The 26,262-nt window shown below is 42.7% G+C and overlaps 1 protein-coding gene across 5 annotated transcripts in view; it reads right to left on the bottom strand.

The window, feature by feature from the left end:
- myt1la (myelin transcription factor 1-like, a) overlaps positions 1-26,262 on the bottom strand; it is a 67,041-nt gene that overhangs the window by 28,079 nt on the left and 12,700 nt on the right. For all 5 annotated transcript variants that reach the window (XM_029425290.1, XM_029425292.1, XM_029425294.1 and 2 more), the window contains exons 2-9: positions 25,123-25,211; positions 24,960-25,014; positions 23,904-23,937; positions 16,717-16,779; positions 7,076-7,569; positions 4,944-5,574; positions 3,248-3,663; positions 1,454-1,588 (exon numbers count right to left, since the gene is read on the bottom strand). In XM_029425290.1, coding sequence (XP_029281150.1) covers positions 1,454-1,588; positions 3,248-3,663; positions 4,944-5,574; positions 7,076-7,569; positions 16,717-16,779; positions 23,904-23,937; positions 24,960-25,014 — 1,828 coding nt within the window. In that variant the 5' untranslated portion in view covers positions 25,123-25,211. The remainder of the gene's footprint in view (positions 1-1,453; positions 1,589-3,247; positions 3,664-4,943; positions 5,575-7,075; positions 7,570-16,716; positions 16,780-23,903; positions 23,938-24,959; positions 25,015-25,122; positions 25,212-26,262) is intronic.

Genomic DNA, 26,262 nt, shown 5'->3' with positions numbered 1-26,262 from the left:
TGCTTTATAACCAAAAGCCTGATTATGGTAATAATTCTAAATAATTTTGTGTGAGTGGAAATAAATGAGACAAAAATGCTCAGAATTTAGACCGTAAAGAAAACATAACTTGGATATTTTAAGTTATATCAACACGGTTGCTTTCTGCTCTAAACTTTTATCCAATCTGACGTCACATGTTCGTTCAGTGCGAGTGATCGCAGCAGGCTCGGGTGTTCGGGAGTTCTCGTGCAGGTCGATTTGTGAGGTTTTTGCAGCCAGCGGGATCAAACTGAATGTTCATGCAGTTCACGTCACATCAGCAACACAGATACAGAACCAGACGTCAGGCAGGGGACGATGATGAGGAGGGAAAGAAAGGAAAACAACGAGCATTTTGTTTTGATCATTCGTGTTCAACACTTACGATCAAAAGATGTTAAAACCACCAGAAGTCTGAATATGTTTTGTCACACGTGATTAAATTCTGATTTATGACAAAGAAATCTTAAATGAGCAATAAATCCTCAGCGCAGAATATCTATAAAACATCCACAAACACAGATGAAGAGTCGTGCAGGACGGATGCATGACGGTGGACAGATAACATGCCCGACATGTTCCAACTTCCCCTGATACACAATCCATCCAACAAGTCATTTGAAGTCCGAGTTTATTCTTTAAATATTATTCTTTAAATATCTGCATGTTGGGATTATCCCAATTGTGTCCAATGGAAATGTAGTTTGAAGAGTTTCGAGTAAAGAAACTGAAGTTAAAGTAAGTTTTGGATCATGAAGTGGATCGTATATGTCTTCAGAACTAAGACATACCATGATACTGTGTGTGTGTGTGTGTGTGTGTGTGTGTGTGTGTGTGTGTGTGTGTGTGTGTGTGTGTGTGTGTGTGTGTGTGCGCGTGTAGTTCCTCTGTGTACATGTTGAAAGTTACTTCTAAATAATGTTTGTAAATGAGTTGAGGGCAGATTGTTTCATTGTTTTAAGACTAAAGGAGATTATAGTTTCAGATCTACAAACATTTCTCAGAGGCAACAATAATCTGATTGTCAGTTTCAGTAAATTCTACATACATACATATATACTCTCAGCTGCTTGTAATTACGAGCTGAACCTGAATGCAGCATTAAACCCAGTGAGACACATTAACCCAAAATATAACAAATGAAAGAGAAAAAACTATTTTATAGCCGCTACTACCAAAAATACAAAGTTACCTAGCCATACTGAGTTAAGTTAACAGTTAATTTTGGTGTTTTTCCAACGTTAGCTTCCTAGACCTCATACAATGTGTTGGTTTCATCACTGACATTATTCATCCAAAGCAGCTCCGCCTCTGAGAAATGATTGTTCAACAATCAGACACCAGACTGAAGCACTAAACCGGCTGAAATGACTTGTCAGACTTATTATTTTGAGTTTTCAGTGCAGTGTAACATCCAGGCAGTGGGACCTACTCTCAGGCGGGACTCGGTCTTTGTGAGGACAACCGGACAGGCTGCGGTGATGCGGGTACAGACCCGTCACATGACCAGTCCCGTCACAGCCCGGCGTCGGACACTTGCTCTCCTTTTTCTCCCCCCTAGAAGAGTCTGGAAAGGACAGAGAGAAGAGGGGGTGTGAAAGGGTTAAATCACCTGTCAATCACAAGGTAGCCCCGCCCTAAAGCAGACCCGGCTTTATCGTCTATTTTACTCTAAGTGAGACGATACTTTACAAACTAAACATCCTGCTGTATTGAAAGATTGAACAGATGTTGAGGAAATGTTTACTGAGGTAATAAATCAAGTTATTTTCTTTTAACTTTTATACAATCTTTTTGCAACCAGTGGAGTCGCCCCCTGCAGGCCGCTCGAGAGAATGCAAGTCTAAGACACGTGGTTTCACTTTTCAGACCCAAAAGTTGAATGAATGAATGAAGTGAAACCAAATGTCAGGCTACAGTTTTAAAGGTGCAGATTTGGGATGATTTGGCGGAGAATCAGCTCCAGTGATCAGCACTCGGTACAAATTGACACCTGGAATTGGCCTGAGGTAAATGTCCTTGGTGAGATTCTTGCCTGTGGGCCAACAAAGGCATCCTCTGTGCTAATGAAGCAGTTTGAAGCTGTTGTGTGGCATCACACCGCTCTGACTCCTTCCCAGCGGTGGTGGGGTTGTGTTTGAGTGGATTTAGAGAAATAGGCCACAGATAGCGTCCCACAGATGGATTTGCTCTCCTAACGGGCCGTGCAGATTGCCATTACTCATGCCTGACAAGTCGGCCGTCTGATGTTCCCACACCGGCCTATTTGAACAACATAAGCTGTTGTCAGAGGAAAACCATGCATCTGCGAAAAAATAAACGGTGTTGGTCCTGAATGCAGAAAATGAGCGCCCATTATCTCATCGGTGGCCATGTACAACATTTCTGAAATAACATAATGGGATTTTATCAGGTTTTAGGAGCCCAGGGGTCAGGAGACTCTTCCAGTGTGCACAGACATGTTTGAATCAGGAGGGAAAAGACAGACATTAAAGTTACAGTTATGTGTGTTTTCTCTGCTACAGCACCGATAGCCTCCGGCTGCTGCAGTGTTGAGGTTTACAATAAGTCAGACAGACAAGATAAACTTCCTCCTTGCTGACCTAGGGTCAGATGTTTTGGAGTAAAAGCATATTCGTCAAATATGATGCATAGAGATGATGTGGAGTTGGCAGATTTTGGAGAGGAAACATGAGGAGATGATGATATTGTGAATACAGGTCAAACACAGTTTTTAGGAATATGTTTTGTAGAGAACAAAGTGTTCTTGTGGTTCTTCTCATAAGTTTCATAGCTTATACTTACTTTTACGGCAACACGTTTCTTTAAAATTGTTATGAAATGATTGTGTTCAGGTTCTGTGGAGCTGCACACACGACTAAATTGGGCTGTGGAAGTCTAGCCGTCGTGTTAAAAATAGTCCTGGCATAAAAAAAGCTCACAGACAAGTTTCTCTTTCACAGATGTAAAATATCTGAGAGCACGTGGAGGAAAAACAACGAAGGCAAAACTCCTGATGAACACAAAGATTGATTAAGATTGTTCTGCTGTAGGTGAGAGCTGCAGCAGCATTATAAGAGCTGCATACACTAACACAGAGAAATCTAGAACACAATATGTGATATGCAAAGATGTTCAACATGGAGAATCAACATTGCAACTTTTCTGAACACGGATCAATGATGACACAGTGGGGGGTCATTGTGTGGGTTTTTTCGCAGCCTACCTTTAGGGTAGTACGCCCTCTTCAGTCCGTCGTGGTGCATCCTGGACTTGCGCTCCTCGCCAGCGCAGCTCAGCCTCGAGCTGTGCTCGCCGTGGCCTCGATGATGGTGGTGATCCCGACGGGGCATCGAATGCTCTGAGGCCATACGGTCCCTCATGACCTTCGCCCTCTCTGATTCGAGGGCGATGGCCTTCTCCAGCAGCGACAGGTTTCCCTTGGCCATGTCGAAGGTCTCGTCCGAGCGGTCGGAGGCCACAGACGTGGTGTCTTCGTCGCCCTCCTGGCTGCAGCTGGTTGGATAACCTCTGGAGCCCGGGCTCAGCTGCTCCTCCAGCTTCATCAGGTTCACCATGTCGGAGTAGCTGCGTTCCAGAGACCTGTGCTCCTCCTGGACACTCTGCTGGCAGCTGTCGTACCTGAGCGGTAAGAAGAACAAGAAATGACCACCAGTGACAAAGTACTGGAGTACTGTGGCGGCTCCACATCAGTTCTCAGAGCCGGGAGAAATAATGGTTTGTCCAGGAAACCAGACATTGACTGGAGCTCAGGTTCATCTCAGTCACTGATGGAAAGTTTGGTGCAGTTTTGCAGTTTGTAATACACAAAAGCTGAGAAGCTTTACATTAAATTAAATCATCATCAGTTGACCTGTGGGCCCTGCAGCAAAATGATTTAAATAAATTCATACTTTACCTTAAAACGTATATTATTCACAAATCTATAGGGACACAAGGCTTATTTATGTAAATCTCAAATATGATCTTGTAACATCTGATATGTTCCTACGTGAAGAGAGAGTCAAACACAACCAACAGAGTTGACGCTGAGCGACAACGTTTTCTTTTCTCTACGACACATTTTGTGTTTGCAATAAAAACTCACGGATGTAAAGACAACTGTCACTCGATTTCTGGCAATCCAGCACTTTTTAAAGTATTTTAATTGCCTCCATGCAGACAAGTCTCAAGTCTCCAGCAAGTCCCAAGTCATGTTTTGTTGGCCAAGTCAATGCAGGTCTTCCCAATCCCCAAGTTCCTGCAGTCTTACCTGCAGTATCCGTTCTTTATTAAGAGACAAGACGAGGTATTAGCACCTGCCGAATAATAATTGTATTGGCCAATTTATCAAACCTGTTGAAAAAGAATGATGATTGATTGAATTTGTATTATAATTATTGAAATTCAGCTAAATAAATGTAATTAAACAAAAAACTAATAACTTCATTTCTTCTCAATCAAAAAATATTCCATCACTTTATAAACAGTGAAATAGTGACAGCAGGAGTACAACGTAATCATAAAGTGATCAAGTCTCAAGTCATTTATTCTAGATGCAAGTCATCAAACTTGAGTCGACTCGAGTCCAAGTCCCAAAGACTCGAGTCCGCATCTCCGCCTCCATGAGCTGCGTCTCTCAGCTGTTGAGGTCCAAATCATACAATAGCCAACATGCTGTTGTAAACCCCCGTTATGCACCTGTCCCTTTCATCTCACAAGATCTTTGCCTCACATCTCCCTCGCCTCCCCCTTCAACTCCCTTCAAAGCCATCGAGTCACAGTAGAAATGTCAATGTAATCATGCTAATGTGGGTCATTAGCATAAATAATGCTCTAATCTACTTGCAGAACCTTTGATGGATGAATATGTGGAATAAACAACAACAACATCATCAAAGGACTCTTTAGAGATGACGTACCTGTTCAGGTGATGCATCACCTGGTGGTCTGTTGGCATTTGGAGTTGATGGTGGAGGGCGTGGAGGGCGGGATGATCGCACGATTGTGTCTCGCTTAGTTTGCGAGCCAGATCAAAGCATTGGTTCCTCAGACACTCCAGACTGCTGAGACACACCTCCTCCTCGCTCTCCTCTGCCTGAACCCTCACCCCCACGCCGGACCGCCCGTTTGCATGGCCCATGTCGTCCACCATGACACCTTCTGAGTAGCCGTCCTCGGGCAGCATGGCGCCGTGTCCCTGCGCCAGGAGCTTCAGGGAATCTACCGTCTCCCTGACAACATCGCTGTCCAGGTCCACGCTCAGTTCGCCCTTTCGGTCGCCATGATTGCTGCAGTCAAACTCGTCGTCATCATCGTCTTCCCCGGCGCTGTTGGAAGAGTTGCTGTTCATCTCAGACTCGGTCATGGCCTGGTAGGCAGCGTCTTCGGCGATCTTCCCCAGGTTGAGCAGCGACTTGGCGACCAGCTCGTCGTAGTTCTCGTAATCCTCTCCGGTGCCGTTACCGGCGCTGATGGTGCAGCTGTTGTTGTTGTTGTCGTCCTTCTGGATTGGTATGAGCTTTGATTGTCCACTGGGTTTGTAGTGGTTCTCTGTTGTCAGGAAAGAAAAAAACAAACCTCTCAGGCTTCACGCCTAAACACAAAACACATCTCACATCACTGCCAGTTCTCAGCAGAGTTCCGCTCACTATTTTGCACCATGAACAACATAAACAGGAGGTAATTGGTCAAAAAGAAAAAAGAAAATTGTTTCATTGTGTAGATGATTTAACTATCTGTTCATTTATAGAATAGAAATCCTGCAGATGAAAATGAAATGAAGCTTCTACAGCTTCTAATAAACTGCTGTGAACCCAGTTTCTACTCATATATATTCCTGAATACATAAGCTCGATCCCTTCCAATCATGATCCACTGTTTACTCACAGAAAACATACAACCCAGAGCTGTGCACAGCAGCGCTGCTCTGCTGGCTAAGCCTCGCTGTTGATTTTGAGGACAGAGACGGCGAATGAGAGCAGAGAAATTGAAAAGGGAGGCGTGTGAGGTGCTCCGATTCGGGAGCCATAAATATTCTCAGGAGGAGAAACCGAGGCAGAGCGCATGTGACACGTCCGCCGAGACGAGGAGGCGAACGGAGACGGGAGGGGAGGGTTGGAGTTAATAACTCAGCAGAGCTCCTCTCCCGATTATTTGTGAAGCGCTGTCAGAAGCGATTGAGGACACGGGGGGTGTTGGGGGGGAATCGAGGGAAACGTGGCGGGAGGGAGAGCGCAGAGCATCTGGTCTACCACAGATTCAGCTCAACAGCTCTCATCACTTTCTCCTCTCCCACTGCAGATACAAAATACAATGCAAACCAAGACTGGACGCCAGTTTGACCCAGAACAAAGCTGGGTTCCTCTAGTAAAGTGATAGCTTTCCGCCTTATATACATGTGCACCTTGTGTTGACCTCTTGCAGATCGAGCTGCAGCTATCCCAAGACCATCAGACATTTGCGCCAAAACTTCACCTCTGACCTACGCTTACGCTTGTGGCCATGTGTATAACGATTGTAATGCTATGGATGTAATGCGGCAAAGAGCGGCTGGATGCCGACATGGATGCACCCTGGACAGGACGCCAGTCTATCAAAGGGCCGACAAATGTCCACAGACAACTATTGACAACTACTATCGGTAACCTAGAGATGTCAGGGAGGAAATTGAAGGTTGTGTGTATGTGGTCGCAGCTATTGTATACTCGTGCTTTCTGGTATCTAAATCAGTGGTTTCTAAGAACCTTATGGACAGGCCAAGGCTGCCGCAAGATTTATTTCCATTTTAATGTAGATTATTGACAATGTTTCACCAAATCAACAGACAACAGGCAACATTTACATTATCTACATTTGTTTGTATTTTTATGTTTTCAAAAATGTAAAACTTTAAATTATTAATGAACATCAAAATCACCATATTAAAGTTAGAATGCTTAAAATGTTCAAGGAAACGAGGCATGCACATAAACCAGCATTAACTAATGAACTACAGGCTTTGATTGTGAAGCAGTCACAGTAAATGGCATTTAAAGAGAATCAGGTAACTCACCATGCTGACGATTAGGCTCCTCCTCTTCCTCCTCCTCGTCTTCCTCTCCCTCATCATCCTGCTCCTCCTCATCATCTCCATCCTCCACTTCTTCCTCCTCCTCATACATCCCCTCCTCATCCTCCTCCTCTTCCTCGTCCTCAACCCGTTCTCCTCCCATTGTCGTATCCACTCTCTCCACCTCTACCTCATCCTCCTCTTCCTCCTCCTCTCCCTGCTCCTCGTTGTCCTCCGAGAACTCGTCCTCCACATCGCCGTCTTCATCTCCTTCTCTCCCCCCCTCCTCGTCCTCCTCGTCCTCCTCCACTACCTCCCCCTGCTCCTTCCCTCCTTCCCCCACCACCATGGCTTCATTCTGGTAGCTGGTGTAGGCGCTGGCGTTCTCCCCCTCCTCCCCCGTGCAGGAGGTGAGGAAGGGCCTCCTCTTGGCAGCTGGCTCCAGTGGTTGTTTTTCCAGAGCCTTCCTCTTCTTGGCCAGCGGGCAGCCGTAGACACTGAAGCGAGACAGAGGGCACATACATGATCAATAGCCATCTTTCTTCTCTTGTTTACTATTTGATCTTTACTGCCCCAAAGCTTTCCCTCCTGCCACTAACTGGAGCTGATTCTCAGGTCAAATGAAGTCTGCACATCGAGCCAAATCTAGCCGACACAAATGGGCCGGAGTCGGCTCACATTGGATTCTGCAGAACAGAGCCGAGAGTCGACACTCAGCCGTGAACACCACGACTTGGTTGGATACCCTTCTGATATGTTATATTTGATCCTTCAGAACTATTAAATGGTTGATAGACAAAATATTACAATGAGAGGTCAAAACATAACCTGAATTGTGTTCTTATGATCATTATATCTTTTTATTTACACTATGTGCTACAATAATCCCTCAATTCGCACGGAACTTGGAAAAAAGGCCTTATCATACTCGGCCCCCTCAACCTGGAACACGCTTCAGCAAGAACTTAAGGTGTCCAGCTTGATCCCCCTGGGACGTTTTAAACTCATTTAAAAAAAAAAAAAATAGAAATCAGCTGTTGTTTGTTCTTGTCATTGAAAATGCACTTTTATGATGTTTTATTTTTGCCTCTGTGTTTAGTGTCATGTAAGTCTGTAACTTATATGGTGCTGTTGCCATTTGATCAGGTCTCTCTTGAAAATGAGACCCTGTGTCTCAATGAGATTTCTTTACCTCTATAAATAAAGGCTAAATAAAAAAATTAAAATAATAATGTTGCTAAAGTTGACAAAGCACTACTCTGTCAGTTCGTATGAAAAGAAATGACTTTACTGTTTTGTGCTGACATTTGAAAATGTCCCAAAAATGCTCCCAAGATCTAAGTTCCTAAAGTAATATTACCGGATCCTGTTGCTCAGTTTTAACTACAGGATGCAAATATAACAATATAAACAATATAATATAACATTAATCTGCAACGACCCTCTGCGCCAGTCATGACACTATTTAAAAGGACAAGACTACCATATTTTTAAATCTAAACAACGCAGTTCACAGAACACGTTTGTTGAATTATTTGTGATTTCAACGTTTAAAATCTGTTTTGTGAGACCGCTAAATACTTATTTCACAAAAACATAAAGCTGATTACTGTCAAGTTTGAAATATCAATATAAAAAACGTTGAAATAAGTTTGGCCTTTACAGATTTCCTTTGACTTCTATTAGCTTTCAAACTGCAAGTATCAACATGGACCCACAGATATACACATATACACATATACACATATACACATATACACATATACAGATATACAGGACATGGGAGTTGTATTTTAACTTGTGTTGTCACAAAAGTAAATAAATAAAATGCTTCTGTAGTGTTGAGAGATGCTTTCTGCAGATAAGTCAAACAAGTCAGATGTTCTAGAATACTTTAGTGAGGAGGGTCATCATAAGAAGTGTCTGGGACTTCTTCTGCTGTGGTCCACGTGTGAAGACACTGCAGTGGATTTCCACTCGCCCTTGCTGAGGAGGAGAATTAGCCTCTAAAAAAAACCCAAAGCTTATTCAACCGGGTCCTCAATTACGCAAATCCCATAATAGTCATTAACTGTTGGGAAAATTCGGTTTTAATTGCTCTAAAACAGCGAGCACAATTATACACGGCTTTAATGTGGATTTTAAGAAATCAATTAGTCCATTTCCATATGAAAGAGCTTATTTTGTGTTTGGAGGGCGAGTTGGAGGAGGTGACTGAAACTGCTGTGTGCTTGTCAGACAAACAAAAAAAACATTTAACCATTTAAAAATGATTTCCTCCAAGTGGAAATGTTTCAATCAGTGTTATCCTGCTACTGAACTGCCTTCATATGAATTATCAGTCAGTTATTTCTGAGATAAACTGAACTAAAGGCAGAGAACACCGCTAGCACTTTTTATATTTTCACATTTACTGGAGCCAGAAAGTCTCAATTTGGTAAAAGAACCACAACCGAAATGCCACAAAATATACCTTTCTCTAAGCATTCAAGCTCCCTCTTTAATAACAATATAAAGTGCAGGCAACAGGCAGTAGAACATAAGGAAAGGCCAAGGTGCTTAAATAATATTTGACCCGAGAAGGCTGAAAACCATAGAGGACCTAGGATTGACCCCTGAGGAACTCCACAGGAAAGCTCAATTTTGGAGTCTCACTTTTCTGACTTTTAAATCAGAAATCAGTCAGACAAACAAGATTATCCATCTTCAGGACACAAAGGGGAGGAAATATATTTCTACTGTTATCATCCGGTATTAGTAAGAAGATTTACATGAGAACACCATTGCTTTAGAAGAAGGGTTTATGAGTCATCATTTTTAATCTTATTTACTTGTTGTCTTCACATATGGTCTGTACTGAGATGTTTCAGTTTCTTCATGAAAAGTATTATAAAAGTATTATAATCTAATTAATTACATGATCATATTCATGATTTGGCAACAGTACGTCAGAAATGCTAATATAATGTTGAATTTAGAAATTGATCATATACCATTGCAGCATATATTCCTACCACATAACACACACTTCTCCTCAAATGATCCCTCCATCTTGTACCTTATAGTCTGTGTGTGTGTGTGTGTGTGTGTGTGTGTGTGTGTGTGTGTGTGTGTGTGTGTGTGTGTGTCTATGCTTGCTTGCATGTTTGTGTGTGTGACCTTAGCCACCTTGCTGTCTCCCGCCAATTAAAATTCTGGTGGTAATTAAAGCAGATCAGAAACGAGGGAATGCTGCAGACAAGGGCGAGAGACTACGCATAGTAATTATGAGGAGGGAGAGAGAGAGGGGGAGGGGGGGTTCACACATCACATTTTCTCTTCTTACCAAACTGATCTGCTGCAGTCTGATATGATGCACTGCGATTGATAATATCCTGTGTGTAGAATCGATCAATATCTTATTGGTTGTCTGTATGAAGACCTTGACTGATGCTAATGAGGACTGGCTCAAATCTATACAGTAAAGATTCGTCTGAAAATTATGTTTGAGAAAGTGTATTAGATTTGAGGCTGCACATTTACGTATCCCAACATCTGGTATTATTTTTGAAAGATTAAAAATCCTTTATTATTCTCAGAGCGGGGAAATGTGCAGTGTTACAGCAGCAAAGGGGAAACTGCAACAACGAGAGGCTGTACAACTGTGGTCCTTCTATCTCTATGAGGACACATGGAGTCCATTTCTATCTCTATGAGGACACATGGAGTCCATTTCTATCTCAATGAGGACACATGGAGTCCATTTCTATCTCTATGCAGACACATGGAGTCCATTTCTATCTCAATGAGGACACATGGAGTCTATTTATATCTCAATGAGGACACATGGAGTCCATTTATATCTCTATGAGGACACATGGAGTCCATTTATATCTCTATGAGGACACATGGAGTCCATTTCTATCTCTATGAAGACACATGGAGTCCATTTCTATCTCTATGAGGACACATGGAGTCCATTTATATCTCTATGAGGACACATGGAGTCCATTTCTATCTTTATGAGGACACATGGAGTCCATTTCTATCTCTATGAGGACACATGGAGTCCATTTATATCTCTATGAGGACACATGGAGTCCATTTATATCTCTATGAAGACACATGGAGTCCATTTCTATCTCTATGAGGACACATGGAGTCCATTTATATCTCTATGAGGACACATGGAGTCCATTTATATCTCTATGAGGACACATGGAGTCCATTTATATCTCTATGAGGACACATGGAGTCCATTTCTATCTTTATGAGGACACATGGAGTCCATTTCTATCTCTATGAGGACACATGGAGTCCATTTCTATCTCTATGAGGACACATGGAGTCCATTTATATCTCTATGAGGACACATGGAGTCCATTTATATCTCTATGAAGACACATGGAGACTTCTTTATTTGTACTCCTTCAGTCCATTATTGTCTCTACAGGGATGCCTAGAGTTAATTATTATTTCTACATGGGCACCTAGTGTCCATTATTGTCTCCATGAGGACACATAGAGTCCATTTTTGTGTTTATGAGGTCACCTTTAGTCCATTATTTGATCTACAGGGCCACCTAAATTCAATTATTATGTCTACATGGGCACATAAAGTCCAGTTTTGACACCTGAAGTACTTTTGTGTCTCCTATACCTTTGTCAACTTACCAAAGCAACAAAGAAAGGACTGTATTTATATCCAGAGCCTGACTTACTGTTTCTACGGTTACCTGCAGTTTAATATACCTTGAGCTCTTATTTAGACCAGAGCTCTATAATAACTGTCAGCCAATCAGAGACGGGTATTTTCTGTGGCTGTGGTCTTATCGTGATCATTTCAATTTATCAATTTATAATAATCTATACACTTCTTAAAAAATGCAAATATGCTGAATCTCTGTTTGATTTGTCAAATTATTTACTCTTTTTTAGTATAATTTATTATTATTATTATTTATTTATTTTTCTCTTACACACAAACAATCAGGCAAAAGAAGGTGTGTGCCTTATTTAACAGATCTCCCCTCAAACACTGGGTTGTGTCGCAGTAACTGCAAGATGTAATTATCAGACTCATTAGGACTATTATTTATATATTCTGTACTATAAAACAACAAAACAAAAGTATTATTTAAAATAAACTTGCTCGTCCATGAAAAAAAAATGTTAAAAATAGCTTAAGAGCGAAACAGGCGACAGAAATATCAGCTGCAGTGTGATAATTAAATGTAGGTGTGTGTGTGTGTGTGTGTGTGTGTGTGTGTGTGTGTGTGTGTGTGTGTGTGTGTGTGTGTGTGTGGTTATGTGGAATCATTGCCCCCGGCAACGCCACGTGCCAACACTCATTGCCTTGGTAACGCTTTGGCACCAACAGAAGGGATCGGGGTGGGGGGGATATAAGAGATTGGGTGGTGGCAGTGAGGCGAACAGTGGAAGGAGGGGGGGGGGGGGATGTGGGCGACACGATGTTCACATCCTATACTAGCGGTTGCCATGGGAGACAGGCTGCATCCCTCCTGGTCCTCATACTGCAGCATCCGCACGGTGCTGTCGCCATGGTGACATCCTCCAGAGAGAGAGGGAGACAAAGAAAGGTAGGGGAGGAAGAAAGGAAACAGAGGGGGGAGAGACAATGACTTTGAACCCCCCCCCCCCTCCTTCCTCAACCCCCCCATTTATCCCCAACTCAGTCAGTCAGCTCCGACTGTCTCTGCTTCAGGAAGTTATAGATCCAGCAGGATGTGCAGAACTGTTGTGATTGGCTCACAGACCAGCAGGTTTGGAGGACTGAGACGAGGTTAAAGGACAACAGACGGATATATTCTCTCATTTTTTAATAAGCTCCACAGTCCTAATGTCCTGCATGAGATTCAAAGTGCGCGTCGATGCACGAAGGATCCAGTTAATACAAACTAACTGTATAAATCCACCAGGAACTAAACCCAAGGTTAAAGACTGTGATGGTGAAGGGTCACCCACTGACAGATTCATCGAATTAACGCACAACTCAAAATTAATTATTTTTATAGATTACTTGCTGCCTGACTAATCCCCCTTCTGTCTTTTTCATTTATTATTTATTTTTAATTGTATAACGTATTCTTATTGTTCTTTATTTAATAAAACATTTTTTTTAATAAATAATAACATTTATAAAATATTGAGATTGTGTTTATAATACACATTTGACATCATCGTGTAAATACATTTTTGTATTCCTAATAAAAAAGGAATTATCACTCGAGTGCAGTTTCCTCTCAGCTATTTGGAACATTTCAGCATCTTTCAGATTCTTGTTTGGTTCAAGATGTTACTGTTCTGTTTGTTAAACACAACCTGCTCAGCACCAAACAGCAGACCGACACACTTAGAGGAGTTGGTGGAGACCAAACCAGAGCTGAAAGGAGAGTGGATATTGTGCTTTATGTTGCAGCCTGACTAAAGTTATTCAAATGAATGTTTCCTCCTCATTAATCTAAACCCGATACCTATTATAACAACGCAAAAACAGGACTTTTGCAAAGAAAAGTCAGAGAAATCACATGGACATTAGTGTTCAGACTCTTTGAGACGTCTCTACACTTGGAGTCCACCTGTGGTATATTACACTGACTGGACAGGATTTAGAAAGGCACACACCTGCCGATATGAAGTCTCACAGCGAGACGAGACATGAGGTGGGAGGAACTTCGTGCAGAGCTCAAAGACAGGATTTGCACATCTGAGGAAAGCTGCAAGAAACTTTCCAGCTGCTTTGAAGCCTCCGTGATTATTCAATGGGAGAAGTTTGGAACTACCAGCTTCCTTGTGTCCTTCTGGCCTCTCTTCTCTGGTCACCGGTCAGATTTAGAATTGATTTTAAGATTTTACTGATCACCTTTAAAGCCCTTCATGGTTCAGCCCCCAGCTGCTTTGTTGATTTGCTGCTCACAACGCTACAACGGGAAAGAAGTGAAAGAAGTGAAAGAAGTGAAAGAAGTGAAAGAAGTGAAAGAAGTGAAAGAAGTGAAAGAAGTGAAAGAAGTGAAAGAAGTGAAGGCGTCTGAATACTTTCTGAACGCTCTTGGGTTTAACCCTTTAACCGAGCTCACTGCCACCTCCAGTATTTGTAAGCTACACATCCTGCACACTCTGCATATCTCATATCCATCTTCTCATCTGTCTCTGGGGAAGACGCTTATGTCAAACAAAGTGAGTTAAATATGGTTGATTAATGTTTGGTGGAGTCGGAGGAAACTTCCCAACCTGTATAGAAAGGAATTTAAAAACAGACGAAAAGCAACGAAGTGCACGATTGTGCGGATGCTGTGTTCTCCCTCTCTGCTGTGTCTTTGTACAATCAGACGTTTGTGTACTGTACAGTCCTGTGATCAGCTGATGATTAACTGATTAAGTGATTCAGCCGTTGTTTCCCCAGAGAGGGAGACATCAGACGACCTACTTCTCTCTTTCTCTCTGTCTCTGTCTGGCTCTGCGCTGTCTTTCCTTCTCTGTCACTTCAGTCATTTGTCGGCACGACTATTTATGAGAGACGATAAAAGGAAATGAGATTGTTGCCTCCTGTTTCCACTCACGAGACAGAACTTTGAGCCTCAGCTTTTAAGCCAACATGGATGAGAAGTCCTTAAGGTGTTCGGGAAAACATGGACATTTGCAATCCTACGACAACTCTGCTGATGGAGATCATGTGATGATCGAAAGTTATAAAAGTTATCATTTCATAAAGCAACTCACAAACATTATGCCAAATCCTTTTTTAAAAGCCATTTATAAGAAGGTATCAGAGCTTATATTTTGGAGTTAGACTCTGCTCGCCTGGTACTGAATCTTCCTGAGTGTCTCTGTGCCCTTTGCAGCACCATCAGTCTGCTCTGCCAGCGATTCGCCATCCTGCCCTTCTCATTATCTCTCTGTTACCTCGGGCGTCAAACCACCGCTGTCCTGAGCCGTGCAACCTCTATTTGCCAGCCTCCCACACACACACACACACACACACACACACACACACACACACACACACACACACACACACACACACACACACACAAGCCTCTACGCTGTAGAACAATACCATGAAGATGCTCCAAAATAACATCAAAACATGTCAACAAGTGCTGTGATTTCATGATGATGTTTAAATCTGATTATTTTACCTAAAATGTGAGAAACGTTTAAACGTCCTCCACGGCCTCATAGTTTAAAATATATAATGTTTCAACCGGGATTTGTGCCGAAGAATGTTTTTGTAGCTTTTGAAAATGACATCAACACATTTGATTGTCATGTTTTTGACTTATTGTAAGAAAGTTAATATTAAGACTTAGGTAGAATGATCTCTCTCTGCCTAAAGAAAAACTAAGACTTCACTGGACACATGGAAGAGACTCGTAGCGAGCGTCACTTTTTGCAGCGGCCCCCTGCGTTTATTTGTAATTCTACGTTTCCAAAGGCGACAGAGATCTGAGGCAGAAAGCATCCAACAGTCCAGCCCCTCGGCTGCAGGACGGACAACCATCGGTCGCTGTGACCGCGGGCCGTCACAGCTCCAGACTGGGCCTGATTGGTTTCCTATCTGCGGCCCTGTGACAGAGCGCTGCATTTACTGAGCTGCAGGCTGCGACCTGCAAATGCTGCCAATCCAGGAGGCTCGAGAGCGTGACGTGAGCTCATTTATTGTTGCTACGATTCGGATTCTGAGCTGCTGAGTGAGACGTTTGAAGCCTGCAGGCAGCGCCACAGCCAACCCCACCCCCTGAATATTTTTTTTTTTTTAGCAATCCACGAGAATAGTCTGTGCAATGTTCAGATTCTTTTTTTTTTTATTTGTTACGCATTTTATTTTGTTGATTTGTTATATTTTCTGTAAGTTTAATTTTTCTAAAACTAACAAAAGTCTTTATTTATTATTTTTGTGCCCCCCAAAAAAAATTTTGTTTAGTTTTTAATAATATATATAATAATAATATAATTTCTATGAATTTAAACAATCAAAATATTGAAGGTTGTTAAACTCCGAAATTCCCTGAAAAAAACAGAATTATTTCGGACAATCACCTGTCAGTGAAATGTTTTTATATTTCACTGAGTGAAGCAGAAATATTAGAACTGCGTCAGGAAACTTATCAAGTTGGCAAAATGCTTACAAGTAGTCGTGCAAAGTTGACATTTAATGAATTCAGCTAGATTTTAATGGGAATTGGTTACAAATATTCCCAAGCTACCTGTTATAGACAGTCTTTGAGCCTTTCAAAATAAAAGTCATAAACAAATGGCTGATGCCCGTACCTCAGCAGTCGTTGACGTTATTTAACATTTAACAAAACATGGCTCTGACAGTAACATCAAAGTTACCTCAGAGTTTCTTTCCGTGAGAAAAACAACAACATGAAGCTGCTTCCTTCGCTTCATTAAGTCCGTGATGGTTTAATAATATGACGGACAGGAGAGAATCTGACCAATCAGCTGCTACACGCCACACAAAGGTCTAACCTTTAACTCAATATATCAGATCTCATTGTACAGTGTGAACATCCTCGGACACTTCTCACACTTCATACGAGATCAGATCGTTTCTTAGACCTCTGGACACGAGAAAGTTACTCTGAAGCAGTAAAAACCAGAAACAATAGAAGAAAGAAACAGTGTCGAGGGGTTCATACCTGCGGTGTCTGGCGTACTTCCCGCTGACGTGACCGCTGCCATCGCAGCCTGGAGTGGGACAGCTGAGGAGGAAACACACACACACACACACACTGTCAGTAGTATCGATGCAACATAGAGTCAGTCGTCTCTTGACACATTGTTTGGAACAAACTGAACTTACAGATCAATGATGGACAAATGGATTATATTGCAGGAATTGTCTGAGAAGTTTGGACTCTGACTCTCCGGTGGAATCAATCGTACCATCTCAACGGATCCTCAGAACAGTCCGTGTGACATTTTACAAAAAGTTATTTTGTGATTTCCTACAAATGTGCAGCAACACTAGCAGCGTGCTGCAGAACCTGTTCAGGCAACAAGACTTGGTGAGGTTCAGGAAATGATTGTAGTTTGAGTTAACATATCTACGGAAGTACAGAAGTTAAGTGACTGGCGTTGACTTCTGTTTCCCACAAGACACGAGGAGTCAGCGGACATCACCGGTCCTGGCTCACGATTACGTGGATTATATATGAATACAAAAATCAGACGCTTGTGTCGTGGATATTTATCGCTCACAACATGGTGGTATGAAACAGAGAGGAATCAATAAAGCACAGATATAGTTAACAATTATTATGTTGTTGTACAACAAACAATAACCATGAGAACACTACCTGCTTCCAATCACAGCCAAGTAGAGCTCCAACTGACAAAGCAATTCTTTACCTTAAGTAGGAGCTGTTTTGAACACACACACTTTCTGAAACCCAACCTTTCAATCATCAACATTGACTTGTCCAGATTCTATGGCGCCACGGCAATCTATGCCATGTGGAGGTCATCTTCTCATGACCTTTGAGAAGCCCCCTTAACTTCCTTAGGGCTTGGGCCTCATGATATGTCTTCAGACATGAACATATGGTATATATCATTAGTACACTTAATGAATAAGACATTGTTTATTAAGTCTATCTTAACACTTGGTTCCAGAATCTGATTTTTATCCCAAACCAGTTTTGCCTCAACTCCTATCTTGGTCCATACGAGCAGCTGACCAATTACATCAGCCACAGGTTCGCAGCTCGGACTTCACCTCAACACCAACTCTTTCTCACCAAAACCGGAAAAACAGCAACTTGATGCTGCTTCTAGAAGCAATTACACAAAGTCTTCCACATTTCCCAGGTATCTTCATAACCCTATTCGAGCTGTTTCTTCGGCGTTGGCACCTTTCAAACCATCTGGGTGCTTAAAACACAATACAAACTTACCCGCCAGCGCACAGCTCATCAAATTATGTATATTCCTGGTAGTTTACGTTGTGACATGAACGCCAGGATTACGGAAAACGATTTGCCCAGTTTTCGTGAAACTTGTTGCAAGGGTGCAGCGTAGGCCAAGGAAGAACCAATTACATGTGTGAGCGAAACTAACTCACGGGGCGGATACACGCATGAGGTCTCACTTTCGTAAACATGCGAGGTGCATTTATGTCGGAATAATCAGTAAAATTGAGAAGATTTATACCAACGCGCCTCAAGTCGGAACAACAACTCGGACAACAGATGTTTAAATACTCTGAGCGATAAAGAACAACACAAGTTCATGAACACACCGAAGCCAGAAGGAGGAAACCCCAACTCTGGAAATTGGACCATCCGAGGAGCACTGAATGCACCATCGGCGCTCTCTGAACGCCGTTCTAGTTTTTCACTTCTGATCATAAAGAAAAAGGGTAAAGAACTGCATGTGATAACTTCCCAGAGGTTTAAAAGTCTGCCTTGTAGTTTTATAAATCATTGTAGAATCTGTTGGATAAGCCTTCAGCATGATGATCTATGACTCAAACTTCCAGGATTGTCATCATCTCCGTCAGTCATTGAGTCTAAAACGGTAGCCTGAGGTTAATGCATATGAAAAGCTATTAATATGGTTGAACTCGCCTGAGCCTGGGCCAAGTGGAGGTCGTTAACAACAATCTGAGAATGCTGGTGAAGATTAGGGAAGTTGATCTGGCCTTGATGTGGAGCCTACACGTCTCATTCAGCAGCAGGTTGGAGCGTTTCTCTCTGGATGTGTTTTGTTTATGTTTTTTTGTATCGCGGCTGCAGACGGCAGCGCTGAGTCACTCCGCTGCAGCTTTCAGGCCGCTCTGCCCTGAAGACGCACGGCGCTAGCCAACGCATGCCGCCTGGCGTCAGGGACTCCACACCCACAACCTCTGACCCCCCCCCCACACACACACACTGCAGAGCTCTGCCCACCCTCACCTGATCTAAACACCCTGTAACTGCAGGATAAAAGTGAGAGCTGCACGAAGATGAAGATTTAACATCACGAGTACAGGGAGGAGGAGGAGGAGGAGGAAGGAGGAGGAGGAGGAGGAGGAGGAAGGAGATGAGGAAGAGGAGGAAGGAAAGGGGATCAAAAGATGGAGAGATGGAGGAAAATGGAGGGGACTATGAAGAAGAGCAGGATAGAGAAAGAGATGAAGAAGAGCAGGATAGAGAAGGAGATGAAGAAGAGCAGGATAGAGAAGGAGATGAAGAAGAGCAGGATAGAGAAGGAGATGAAGAAGAGCAGGATAGAGAAGGACATGAAGAAGAGCAGGATAGAGAAGGAGATGAAGAAGAGCAGGATAGAGAAGGAGATGAAGAAGAGCAGGATAGAGAAGGAGATGAAGAAGAGCAGGATAGAGAAGGAGATGAAGAAGAGCAGGATAGAGAAGGAGATGAAGAAGAGCAGGATAGAGAAGGAGATGAAGAAGAGCAGGATAGAGAAGGAGATGAAGAAGAGCAGGATAGAGAAGGACATGAAGAAGAGCAGGATAGAGAAGGAGATGAAGAAGAGCAGGATAGAGAAGGAGATGAAGAAGAGCAGGATAGAGAAGGACATGAAGAAGAGCAGGATAGAGAAGGAGATGAAGAAGAGCAGGATAGAGAAGGAGATGAAGAAGAGCTGGATAGAGAAGGAGATGAAGAAGAGCAGCATAGAGAAGGACATGAAGAAGAGCAGGATAGAGAAGGAGATGAAGAAGAGCAGGATAGAGAAGGAGATGAAGAAGAGCAGCATAGAGAAGGAGAGGAAGAAGAGCAGGATAGAGAAGGAGATGAAGAAGAGCAGGATAGAGAAGGACATGAAGAAGAGCAGGATAGAGAAGGACATGAAGAAGAGCAGGATAGAGAAGGACATGAAGAAGAGCAGGATAGAGAAGGAGAGGAAGAAGAGCAGGATAGAGAAGGAGATGAAGAAGAGCAGGATAGAGAAGGACATGAAGAAGAGCAGGATAGAGAAGGACATGAAGAAGAGCAGGATAGAGAAGGAGATGAAGAAGAGCAGGATAGAGAAGGAGATGAAGAAGAGCTGGATAGAGAAGGAGATGAAGAAGAGCAGCATAGAGAAGGACATGAAGAAGAGCAGGATAGAGAAGGAGATGAAGAAGAGCAGGATAGAGAAGGAGATGAAGAAGAGCAGCATAGAGAAGGAGAGGAAGAAGAGCAGGATAGAGAAGGAGATGAAGAAGAGCAGGATAGAGAAGGACATGAAGAAGAGCAGGATAGAGAAGGACATGAAGAAGAGCAGGATAGAGAAGGACATGAAGAAGAGCAGCATAGAGAAGGAGATGAAGAAGAGCAGGATAGAGAAGGAGATGAAGAAGAGCAGGATAGAGAAGGAGATGAAGAAGAGCAGGATAGAGAAGGAGATGAAGAAGAGCAGGATAGAGAAGGACATGAAGAAGAGCAGGATAGAGAAGGAGATGAAGAAGAGCAGGATAGAGAAGGAGATGAAGAAGAGCAGGATAGAGAAGGAGATGAAGAAGAGCAGGATAGAGAAGGAGATGAAGAAGAGCAGGATAGAGAAGGACATGAAGAAGAGCAGGATAGAGAAGGAGATGAAGAAGAGCAGGATAGAGAAGGACATGAAGAAGAGCAGGATAGAGAAGGAGATGAAGAAGATGGGAAAGAGGAGGAAGGCGAGAAGAGGATAATGGCAAGGAATATAGGAGGAGGAAAAGAGGTAGAAGAAGAGGAGGAGAAGAAAAAGACGCAGCAGGAGGAAATTAGGTGGAAAAGAGGAAGACCTTAATATTGTAGAAAGAGGGGGAAGAACAGGAGGAAGAGGAGAGGGAGAAAAAAACAGGATGAGGACGTGAGTGAGGAAGAAAAATGGAGGAGAAAGAACGAGGGGAGGAAAATAGAGGAAGAAGAGGCGGTTCGTTCAAGGTGAGGCGGCTCATCAATCAGTGTGGGAGCAGAGACTGATCGTGTTGCTGTATTGATCCAAGCGCAGCTCAGTGTGTGTGTGTGTGTGTGTGTGTGTTTCCAATCATGCCTAAAATCCCCAAAAGCACCAACCTTCACCTTAACAAGTTGTTGCATCGAGTCTTAAAATCCTCTTTTTCTTAAGACTACATTTTCTTCCTCTGTGGAGAGAAACTTTCCCCTTGTTTCCAAAGCAACTGAATATTTCTCTCAGTAAGTTTCTGGACTCTGTTATTGTGTCTTGATCTCAGTGCAGAGATCTGTGTCAGTTATTACTCGCAGAGAAGAGACGGAACTATAGAAACTGTTTCAATCATAGCACTAAACGTTCCCGAGCTGCTGAAGCTTAAACTGAAGGGCGGGACAACCAGGGGGACGTTTACAGGGGGGGAAGGATCACAGTAAAGATGGAGGGCAGGAGAACCAGGGGGACGTTTACAGGGGGGGGAAGGATCACACAGTAAAGATGGAGGGCAGGCTGACAGAAGATTCATTTCACTTGTGGGTCCTGTGACATAATAACTTGAGTCCAGACCATCGGATCCTCAGTTACCTTAAAGTATTGCACAAGATGGGATGTGAAATGAAGTGAATCCATTGAAAGGAATAGATTTCTGTCTGAAGACAACAACAACCAGCTAAAGTAACAGTGACACCCGACTGAACATCTAGCACAAAAAACATCACTAACCTCAGAATAAGAAGGAGTTTCTGTCGTTCACTCTTCCCTCTTTGACATAAAGTAAGACTTTTCTACACAGATCAACAGCACATCTACATCTCTAAGGGCATCTGATAGCGACGCACGTGGTACTGTCTGTATGAGACGCACTGGGCTGTCAGGGAACTACATGTAAACGTAGCGTATAAGGCCTTCAAATAAAAGTGCTCCAGAAGTCATGAGACGTAGTTAGAAGAGCGAAAAGTCTGTTTAGGGTTAGGGTGGATGAGTCAAACAAACACAAGCGCCGTACGCGTCCCGTGTGAAAACAAAGCTCAACTGCAAAGTTATTTTAAGTAACAAACCACAATGTTTTACTGAAGCTCACCAAGTGTTCAGGTTTGAATTCACGACATTACTGCGTCCGTAGAGTTGCATCTTTACATTCTCTGAAAATGCCATAAAGAACTGCAAATCGTGACCTTCATGAAGCGAGGACTTACTGCAGCACTGTTGTGTTAGCGTTAGTATTGGGACTGTTCCACTTTGGGAAGGGGCCTCTCATTTACTCCCCCACTACACTTGGTTGGGATGTTATCAGGGACTCAAGCTGCAGCCAGAAACACCTCCAGTACTCCCGATCCAAATCTTCAGAGGAGCACGAATGAGTTCATGACAATGCATACGTTGAATTCTGCTATTTCTTGTGTATAAGTGGACATTTTGGCCAAATATTGCTGCTATATGAAAGATTAGTGGGCCACTCAAGCAAATGTTATCATCCTCTGGGGTTCGGGAAGATCGACTCTGGCCAGTCGTTGCTGTAACATCGAACAACATCGCCATCTTTAGTCCGCTCAGCTTGCACGACAAAAATAATTTCTAGACAAACTGGAGTTAAAGTAAAGATTCAAAGCAACTAAAACTGCAGCTCTGACTCCCACTGAGCCGACAGATGTGAAGACTTTATTCAGCAATTACCACAAAGTCATAGAAGACTTCTAATATCACCGCCACATGTCTTTTTTCCTGCTAAATCTGCCTCCACACCACAATGATAAATTAATTGATATGTTTATCCCTGCAGATTAGTCAGATTAGTCAGTGAGTAAAATAAAATTGAAGAAATATATTCAATGACTGCTCGTAGTATTTCACAGTGTTTACTCCATGAGTCATTTCTACCGTTGCTGCTAACTTCAAAGCTTCTCTGTCCATGTCTGGCCGTGGGTGCCCTCACCGGCACCTATCAGATTTATATTCGGGGTGAATCACAGCGAGCCTCCTGCCGCTCTGCTCGGGGCTCGCACCGCTCAGACGGGACGTGTTGTTTACAGTAGAGCGATGACCTGGATCAAACTGGGTTCAACCATAATCTGCTGCACACTCCAATATTTGTCAGTTTTACTAAATGAGATTAAGTGAAGCAGAAACACACTCTCACACACACACACACACACACACACACACACACACACACACACACACACACACACACACAGGTAGTAGTGATATTCAGCGTTTACTGTCAGCAGCTGTGTTTCTCCAGTCGTGATGTAGAAAGTCATCAAAATGTGATGAATTATTGCATTTGAACTGTATTACTGTTGACCCACAGGTGTGTTATAACATTATCACAGTATTATCACAGCATTCACTTCCAGCTCCGCCCTTCAGCTCAAACATCTGGAACAGCTTCTGCATCGCACTTGAGGACTCGATAGAGTTCTGTCATCTGCAAACCTAACGCCTAAAGTGTCTTGCTCAGCGTTTTGTTGCTCCACGCTATCGTGTCACTTCTAGTTCCAAAAAACCAAGATGGCGACAAGTAGCCCAGAAACCAATGGGTGCCGTCACATTGACTACGTCTTTGCTTTTTGTCTCATTGTCTCCTTTTCCCTCCAGCTCGTTTCATTGTTGTCGGATCGTTTTCTCTCTCTGTGTTCGCTTCATATTTGTAGTTCTGTGTCTCTAATTAGTGTTTGATCTCATGGGTTTGTGCCGAGTTCATCCTTAAGACGGCGCTTCATAAATCCCCACGCCAATGAAGTGGATGTACGCCACTACACCTCTTGTTCAAGACTCACCAAATTAAAATATAAGTCACGAAAAAGACGAGGAGAGAAGCAGATGAAGCATGTCAGGGTGACTCGATCAAAAGGCAAATGTTTGTGTGCTGGATGGTTAAACTGCCGTGACTCCCCATGTGAGACTAAAGAGCAGGATGATGATAACACCAGAGGGATGAGTGAGTGTGGATCAGCAGAGGTTCACCTACCTGAATAACTCCTGTGTCACTGCTTCCACGGCGGCTTCAGAGACAGAACAGAAAAGATTAATGATTTTAACTTAACAATCTGCAGCTAACCGACAACTCTGATCACATCTGTATATGTGGGCTTCAGATGAACCTTTAATTATGTTCAGAGTCAAGTATCTGTGTTTAGCATAAGAGAGGAGAGTGAAAGCAAAGGGACAAACACACTGAACGGCCATTTTGTTTGCACAAATTAAGGATGTTTTAATAAAAGCTAAGGAAATGATTTGTTGCACACGGTTACATAATGTTTGTGTATACACTGTACAGTATGTTGTTCATCCAACGTTATTATGGCTGTTAGAGCATAAACACTTACCAAGGAAACAAAGAAGAAGCTGCTCTTAACACTTTTAGACACATCGGCTACACGTTTGGCTAATCCTTGAAAGCTATTAAGCGACATTAACTTACAATGTTAACATTCCTGCTTCACTCTGACGGACTTATGCACAAAGAGTGAATTGAACCGATGATCGCTGCGTGAATTGCGCATCATTTGCAAAGTCCGATCACAAGGGATGTTGCACTAATGATATTACAGCGCAACCACGGACATAAAGCTTGCAGCTCAGTGCAAGTTGCCCTTTTTTCAGAGGGACTTTTATTATTTATTATTTTAGATAATAAATGTTCGGCAAGCTTTATTCATTAATTATTTATGAGTAATTCGTTATACTTAAATAAATGCGCGACAGTCACCGCCAAGTCTCCGTAGACTGCGTGCGGCTGTTAGCGCTAAACTTTGTGGATTTGTTTTTGCAAATGAGGCTCCTTTGCATAAAAATGGGGGAAAGTTTTGGGCAAAACTCATTACAATACGTGCATATAGCGCAGTTAAAGCTGCATTTCACCCTTTGAGGGTTCTTTGAGAATTTCTTTGTGCAGGTTTAGCATCCGAGAAAGTCGCGCAATATTGACATATTAGCTGTGACTAGCTAGCACAGCCAGGTGTTTCCTCTCATGTGCTTATGAGTTCTCAGGCGCTAAAGAGAAAGCAGGTAAACAGGCTCGTACCTCTGACTCCTTTGGATCGTGTGCGATGACGTTTTTTAACCGCATTCACCTCCATCTGAAGCGGGAAACACAAGTCAACACAGAACATGTGTTTTTTGTTCATCACATAATGAAGTGTTTTTACTTCCTAGAAACCAGCAGCTGGTTGTGAGTGCACCTTTACCTGGTCAGAGCTCGGTGTGGCACTGGTTCTGTAGCTGAAGAGTTTTTGTACCAAACAGAATTTCAGAAGCCGTCTTCCAGAGTCATGATCTGCAAAAACAAAAACTTTGTCAGTTTGTTCTGCGTCCTGTGGGCAGCTCCAGAACATTTATGTCTCTGTGAAATGTGTAATTATAATATTTTAATGACATTTCAACAATTGAGAGAATCAAATGTCAGCGACACATTTGTACTGATATTTTAAAACATGACATTTAATTCATTCAGGTTTTACAGATTTCAGTAATCTGCAGCATAACATTTCATTCACTCAGTGAATTAGGTTTCTCTGAGAGGTTTTACAGACTCGCTGCTAAACACATTTAAGTGACCTGCAGCATCGGAAGCAAATGACCCATAATAAGACCAGTAACATGGATGAAGTCTTTTACAGCAGTTATCTTTCTCCTGAAAGGACGGACTGTTTCAAAAGGACAAGACGTCTTCTTAGAACAGCGACGAGAAGAAAAGGACCACATCGACTCACCAACCAGAAACTAATTACAGCCCGACATTAGGACAAAGTTCATCCGAACATCTCAGCCTGTTGACTGAACTTCAAATAAGAATTTGTAATGCAAACAAAAAATACAATATTCAATACGAACAACAATATTAATAGAGTGCAAAGTGAAGGGATTGACTACAGAATAGAATTCAAAATCCTTCTCCTGACTTACAAAGCAATTAATGGTCAGGCTCCAGCATATCTTAAAGATCTCATAGTACCTTATAAACCAACTAGAGCATTGCGCTCCCAGACTGCAGGGTTACTTGTGGTTCCTAGAGTCTCTAAGAGTACAATGGGAGCCAGAGCCTTCAGCTATCAAGCTCCTCTCCAGTGGAACCAGCTTCCAGTTTGTGTTCGGGAGGCAGACACACTCTCCACATTTAAGAGTAGGCTAAAGACTTTCCTTTTTGATAAAGCTTATAGTTAGGGCTGGCTCAGGTTTGCCTTGGATCAGCCCCTAGTTATGCTGCTATAGGCTTAGACTGCCGGGGGACACCTCCCTGCTCTCCTTCTCTCCCTCTCTTCTTCTCCCTCTCTATCTGTATGCATTTATGTAAATGTATGTTATTACAGAGGACAGAGAGTCTAAGG

Source organism: Cottoperca gobio, chromosome 24, assembly GCF_900634415.1.
Source record: "Cottoperca gobio chromosome 24, fCotGob3.1, whole genome shotgun sequence".
In the NCBI taxonomy this organism is placed as follows: Eukaryota; Metazoa; Chordata; class Actinopteri; order Perciformes; family Bovichtidae; genus Cottoperca; species Cottoperca gobio.
The sequence above is the reverse complement of the archived record's forward strand: the minus strand, read 5'-3'. Positions and strand labels throughout refer to the sequence as shown.